The following is a 7,357-nucleotide window of genomic DNA, read 5'->3' on the forward strand; positions in this document are numbered from 1 at the left end:
TCTACTCTCGGTCTCCGTCCGAAACAATTACAGCCAAATAAGCAATACTTGACCAAATGAAAAGACGCGTGATGCGAGTGAAGCTTCATTCTTGATACATATCTTTTAATTTTGTAGAATATTACTTATTTGACAGTAATTGTTTCGGACGGAGACCGGGAGTAGACCCCCTATTTACACAGATGTTTCTTTGGTGACTGACCAATCTCAGGGTCACATTCCAGAAATCTACTCAATGCTCAAGTCAGGATTTGAGCAGACTTGTGTATAATTTCAAGTATTGGAAATACGACCCTAATGGCAAGGACTTGAGTATGATTTTCAGTGCTCACTTCAATACTCAAGTCCTGACTTGAGTATTGAAGAGTTCTGGAATACGACTCTTAGGGTCACTACTATTTTGTTTTCAAACATGAACACGTTCATCGCCGGGTAGAATATTCAGGAATGATGAAAAATGATACGATTGTTTTTGGTCTCATTTGTATAATGTTATAATAAATTTATTTTCGAGATAATTCATTATTTGGCTCTATTATGGGATTTTTTAGTGTCGGGCATTTCAACCTGTACGTTTAGGCAGTACGTAATGCATCCATCTATCCATGTATCAAATCCATAAACCAATCCACCTAAAACTGACATACACAACATGTCTGTTGAATCTAGATCATAGTTTCCCAAAACGTTTCCCTATTTTAGTGGTCGCTGAAGAATCCTAGCGGTCTCGGGGGGCCTCGAAAGCACTGAGGGGCGGCGTTGATGCTGTTCAGGGGGTCCCACATGGGTGCTACCGCATTTGAAAAACAAAAATTGAATAATTACTTATAGGACACACACACAAAATAAAAAAATATTTTTTTCCCCTGTAATTTTTTGTGTTAATACGAAAACTACGTGTTTTCAATTATTTTTTGTGGTGGTAGGCGTAGAAATTTTTTTATCTTGCCGTGAGCCAAGACTGGGCGATGAGGCAAAACAGTTTGGAAGCCTATGATCTAGATAGACATACATTTCACACAAATATTTTTCTTCCTTGTTTTGGAATCATTGTAAGAACTTAAATTCAACTTGAAATTAAAGTAGACTTAGAACCTTAGGGCCGAATCGGTCATGTTATATGGCTTATCCAAATACATAGCGTTTGCCACCAGTTTCATGCTGGTCATTTTGACCCCCACGGCCCCGTGTCATTTTGCGACACGGGGCAAACGGCGATGAATGTCTTCAAAGTTCTTCTTCTATAATGAAACCAGTTACATTACGTGACTATTACACAAACTAACACAAACAGACCTTGCTAATAATACACTTACAAACTAAACAGGTGTAATGAAAACATATGACCGTATTTCAAGTGGTGGTAAAGAGCATTACCACAGAAAATTAAACTTAAGGAAGTAATTCTTACGACTAACGTTCACGTATTACTAGTAATAAATGTAATCATTTAAGGGAACTGGGAAAACTTCGTTCCCAAATTAAAGTTGTTTGGTAGTCAGTGTCAGTAGGTCTCAATACACAAAAAGGTCTGGGTTATACACTTAACTAAACATTTACTTTTTCACAATGCATCCGAAGTAACTGAATCATAATGAAGTGTTAAGATACCGCTAAACAATCACATATCATTTCTGCGACCTGAAATCATTGAAAATGTTCAAATATTTTATAGTTGAAATGTTCAGTTAATAGAACAAAATATGCGACATAAAGTCCCAGCTGTTCTACTATAATAGGTCTACTTAATATCACTGGTAGGAACGAAGTGGTAATTTTGATACACACCAAGATCATTTTAATTAGGTATTGTTAGTGTCCAAGTGGCAAAGTATAATTATAATTTAATCTTAGTTGTTAAAACAGCAATGAAACACCAGCAATAAGTTTGATTATATTTATATCTGCCTACACTTACTTATTGAATACTACTTGTCAGCAACTGCAGGTGTATTTTTAGACTCTTCTTTTTCCACTACTGCTGTTTCAACTGGTGCTTTTGCTTCTCTTGTCCGCGTTAGCTTGGAGGGTTCCTTTGGCGGCGCCCAGTCCGGTATAATCTTATCATGGACGCGCCACGTGCCATACAGATTCGACAAATGTTTCTCAAACACCACATACTCGAGGACGTCTTTGGCGAGGATCTCACTGCCGTGTATCAGCCGCCCGAAACGGTCATATACACTAAGTCGCTGCTTTGTGTGGAAGCGAACAGTTACCTGGTAAACACGACAAATTAGGACTTGAGAGGTTTCAAAGGTCTTGTTGTATAATATTTTTCTTAAGAATATGAAAGCCCTTTTTCAACAAGACTTTGCAAAGGCTAATGTGGATAAACCAGCTTGTTATTAGGGTGATTATGATTCAACTTGTCTGTGACATGCAATCGTAAAATACTTAAGAGAACCTTCTAGTATTTGTGCCATTATGCAAGCTAAAATGACTAACTTTTTGACATTATTTAACTTTTTCTGCATTGGATACATTTTTAGCACAGTAATTGTAGAGATTATGGAAATAGAAAGAGTATAATCTATTTCTAAACATATTAATGTTCGGTTTAACTTGTAATATGAAAACAAACAAATTGATGATAGAAAAACACTTACTACTTAAATGACAAAGAGCTTACATGCAATGTTTGATTCAGTTAACATATCCAAGCGTACCTGCCCAAAAATATTCTCCTTGCTAACAACATCTGTACACCGAGCATGCACTATTCTTGGTGGTTCCAATGATTCCAGAAATTCCCAACGAGTTGTCTTGCCATATGAATTGTGTCTGAACTCTGGGTATGCTTTCTCCGTAACATACTGTCTTAGAGTATGTTTGTCATTATCTATAAGACTCTTGTGGGCTTTTATGTAGATCTTCTGCGCCTGTTCAACAAACTCCTTGCTGTCAAAATCTTCCTCAAACGATTTAATTTTACGTATAGCCATCATGGATTTAGATTTCTTCTCAAGGTGTTGTACTGCTTGTTTAGCACGAGATGTAGACACCAAAGACGCTTTGCCATCACCTTCTGGAGGAACATATGGCTCAAAGGTACCTCCTGAAAATAATTCAACAAATCAATTAATGAAAAAACAGAACTTGTTTAAGAAATATACAATCCAAAGACTTGACAAAGTATAGCTTATATGTGGATATAAAAATGTTGAATCAATTATTATTGTGTTCATAACCTTAGGCTCTTCATAAACTGATCATATCTGCCATCCTTATCATAACTAATGTAAACGAGATTTTTAGTGAAATTAAGTTATTGACATTTCTGGAATAAGGAAACAAGATCTACAATCCACTCTAATTGGTTTTTTATAACAATAACGTGCATCAGCACAGGTTTCTACTTCGTGCCGGAGTCTGTTTGTACGTTCGTGATGACATCTGTGTCAAGCGTCTCAAAAACCTTGGGGCACCGAGTTTTTCTGTTTTGTGGCTTCTGGTAGACACAGGAATTGCACAAATAGTGTAGTGCTGTGTTTACCGATCGCACATTGAAGATCAGGAGACAACCAAGCTGTTCCAATATCTGAGTGAGACGTCTGATGAGATTCAGCATAGGTACTCAGCGGCGCAACTAGTCATTCTGGGAGACTTTAATGCACACCATCAAGAATGGTTGTTCCCACACCAGCTGACCGATCATGCTGAGAGAGAGACGCGTAAAGTGACAACTGATCCGGCCCGATACTCTGTGGTTGTAGATGGGTACTTCCGACCATTGTCTGGTGAAAACTGTATCCGTATACTCCCCACCCGATCAGGGCCTTAGTGGTATAGGACGGGTGTGGCGATACAGATCAGCAGATTGGGATGAAATGCGCCATTTCTTTGCGTCATATCCTTGGCAGGTTTGCTTTTCATCATGAGACTCGTCGAGCTGTGCTGATGCTGTAGTCGAGGTCTTGCGTTTGGGTATGGAGTATTACATACCATACTCCGATGTACCCTATGGACCCCAAGCTCATCAATGGTTTAAGCACAAAAGCAATCCGCGTATCAAGCATGGGCAGATGCTCGACTGCGCAAAGCTCCGAGTACTCGGAATCTGAAGAAAGCTTTTAATACAGCCGTCAAGAAGTGCAAAAGCGTGTTACGTAGGGCCAAGTTCGACCGCGGGCGCCGCAAAGAGGCTAAGCTTGCCTCTTATCCAGCAGGTAACAAATCCTTTTGGTCCCTGGCCAAAGCGGTCCAAAGTAACTTTTGTCACCCACATTTTGCCACCTCTGCTGAGGCCGGATGGCACGCTGGCTCATACTGCAGAAAAGAAGGCGAATATCTCTTTGCCTCACTCTTTGCAGAGAGTTCGCGTCTGGATGCCGCAGGGAACGTACCACCTACCTCACCTCAGGCTGGCTGCGCTATGGCGCCAGTTCGCATACGCCAAAAAGAGGTACTTAGAACTCTTCGGAATCTTGACGTGACTAAAGCTAGCGGGCCAGATGGAATTCCAGCGGTAGTCCTACGTAACTATGCGCCTGAGATGTCTCCTGTTCTCACACGCCAGTATCGCCCCTCACTTGAGACTGGTGTAGTTCCCAGGTCGTGGAAGCTTGCAAACGTGCAACCTGTGCCCAAAAATGGAAGCAGAGCTGACCCTGTCAACTATAGACCTATCTCAGTCACTTCCATACTCTGCAAGACTATGCAACGTGTATTCAACAACCGTCTCCTGTCATACCTTGAAGACAATGACCTCCTCAGTGATCGCCAGTATGGATTCCGACGAGGGCGATCTACCGGGGATCTTCTTGTGTATGCCTGTCACATATGAAGCGAGGCTATACAAAAGCAAGGCGAAGCAGTTGCAGTGTCTTTGGACAGCCTTTGACAGGGCAGACCCTGTCAAGACCGTGCCAGAGCATGCAAGCCTTTTAAGCAAGCTTCCCACTGACCTTTGCAATTGGATCTTGGATTTCTTGAGTGAACGTTCCATTCGAGTGGTCTTAGAAGGCTACTCTTCCGAACATATGGCGATAGATGTTGTAGAGTTCCTCAGGGTTCCGTACTGTCTGCAACTCTCTTTCTGCTGCATATCAATGATATGTAAATTCCAGGTACGTTTGCGTATGCTGATGACAGCACAGTTGTAGATAGGTACTTGACCAACGATTTAATTCCGCCTTCCCCTTTCAATCATTGGGGGACTAGGCGTAGGCTTGGTTTCCACCCCTATGTTGTGGATATTCCAAAGATTCGCACGAAGCGTTACGCTTCCACATTTATATGGCGAACTGGCTATGGAGTGGAATTCCCTGCCTGCAGACTTATTGCCTGAACATTATAACTTGGATCTTTTCAAGGCGAGAGTGCCTAGGCATTATATAGGTGTGCATGCTCCATTGTCGACCTCATCGTCACTTTCCATCAGGTGAGATGGAGGTCAAATGCACACTTACATTAGAATTTAAAAAAAATTCTGATGGTAAGCTACATGCCTGTCCATAACAGTTGCAATGCCACAGTGGCAGAGCTTTAAATCCAAAGACCTGTAGGGCTAGCAGGAAAGGCGCGAGAATGACATAAAACGTGAGATACTGCTATTCTCGCATAGAGATCTCATGCAAGTCGCGTCGTATTGTGCTAGCCCTACTGAGGGGCACTGCTACTGCGCGTGTCACTCTGGGACATAAGTAGACGACACCCGTCTAATGCAAATTTGGGTTCGCCAATTGGAGCGCAGTTGTAACCGTAATGACATGACAGAATAGTTTTTAAACAAATTAAATGAAATTTTGTCTCTATTTCTAGTTACATACTCAATGTCAAGAAGGCTCCCTGCACATCCACATGTGGGTACAGAAAATTGGGTATTGTGCACATCCAACAATGATTATGAGTTGAAGGCAGCAGTGTAAGGCCCAATGTAATTGAACTACAAACTTTTGCAAAATGTGTTGTCATACAATGAAATAAATAATGCAATAACGATTTACCTAACAATGGGTCTCTTTATGTCTTCTAAGTATGTGTAGGAAAAGGACACTTAGCTACTTTTTGATAATTTTGATTGTTTTTGTAATTTAAATTTACAATTTTAATTAAATATAAATGAAATAGTATACACATATAGAAAAAACACTTAAATGTTAACTATGAAAACACAATATACCACTCAATGAAAATATGATACACCAACATGTTTTTTCTTTTTACTTGGGGAATTTTTACAAGTTTTTATTACATTTACAGTACAGCTTGATTGAAGCAGTTGGTTGACCAAATGAAGACAGAGGAGCAATTGCTCTTTTTGCGATTTAATGCCCTATTGGTTTAGATACTTATAAGCGTGGACACGACTTCTATTTGTTGGTCCATTCCATACCATGGCCATAAGTGTTCATAGGGAAAGTAGTGTTAGTCACTGACCTGTGGCAGAAATATAAAATGCACGCTCCATCCAAGGCCTTGGTGGAATCAAACCACGTTCCTTCATCTTTTGTCGCATTTTTTCTTGCGACATGTCTTGAGCATTTTCACTGAAGTCTGGCAATTCGAATTTCATGTATTTCTGAGCCCGCATTTTCTTATACTTTGGGTTGTAGTGCTTGGTGGTAGTCGTGCGCGAAGGCTGTGTCAGCACAGCTACAGGCACTAGTCTCAACGAGACTACCTGTACCACAAATACTCTTTTTATTAACAATAAATCAAGTATGTATTTCAATTTGAGCCAAAATACAAGTAAAATTTCGCTTACCTTGGCAATTATTGAATTAGCCATTTTAGGAACTATATCCAGCTTCAGATGAACACTCAGTTGTACTAGATCTGATATAATATAATTTTATTTAACTAGTGGTAATCTCTTATTTTAGAAAACCTACTTCTATAACCTAAAAATACGACGTCAAATGAATAATGGTTGTGTATTACTTCTTTAAAGTAATAAGAAAACCGGTAAAAAAAAATCACTATTTCTATTTTCTAAAACGGGTCAAGTGGATATTTAATCATAAATTTTTTTCTCCATTAACGACATAAGATTAAGTCTGGAAAATATATATAATATTTAAAGATATATATTTAATTAACTTCTATTTCATTTTATGAGAAGGCTGTTTAGTGTATTTCTTGTGCTGCTTTAAACAACTGACTGTCTAAGAGTAATAAAACCTGTCTATGGTGTTTTGTTTTTTCTGCCATTTTTAGTCAAAATACGTTCCGTTTATTTGTAATTTTCTTGAGTGTATTGCAAAAATAATCAAATTTATCGTGCCGTCTTTCAAAAATATTTTTGTTTTTATCAAAGCGAAGAATATACTATTCCACATTTTGTTATAAATTGTTCAGGTACAAGGTCTAATATCATTTCTGTTAGTTAAAGTTGTTTAGGAGACGTAAATTT

The 7,357-nt window shown here is 39.2% G+C and overlaps 1 protein-coding gene across 2 annotated transcripts; it reads right to left on the minus strand.

Moving 5' to 3' along the window:
• Positions 1 to 476: 476 nt before the first annotated feature.
• LOC113239407 (probable 39S ribosomal protein L45, mitochondrial) lies at positions 477 to 6,789 on the minus strand. 2 transcript variants are annotated; one of them, XM_026476407.1, is made up of 5 exons: positions 6,710 to 6,789; positions 6,382 to 6,625; positions 2,670 to 3,058; positions 1,919 to 2,219; positions 477 to 1,641 (listed from the first exon to the last, which is right to left on the minus strand). In XM_026476407.1, exons 1-4 carry the CDS (start codon positions 6,731 to 6,733, stop codon positions 1,929 to 1,931), a joined length of 948 nt encoding a protein of 315 aa, XP_026332192.1. In that variant the 5' UTR covers positions 6,734 to 6,789; the 3' UTR covers positions 477 to 1,641; positions 1,919 to 1,928. The 2 variants fall into 2 exon arrangements, with proteins under 2 accessions (XP_026332192.1, XP_026332191.1); XM_026476406.1 differs by having other exon boundaries at positions 477 to 2,219.
• Between the last annotated feature and the right edge of the window lie 568 nt (positions 6,790 to 7,357).

The sequence above is a fragment of the Hyposmocoma kahamanoa genome, unplaced genomic scaffold, assembly GCF_003589595.1.
Source record: "Hyposmocoma kahamanoa isolate Upper Pololo Valley unplaced genomic scaffold, ASM358959v1 99879, whole genome shotgun sequence".
In the NCBI taxonomy this organism is placed as follows: Eukaryota; Metazoa; Arthropoda; class Insecta; order Lepidoptera; family Cosmopterigidae; genus Hyposmocoma; species Hyposmocoma kahamanoa.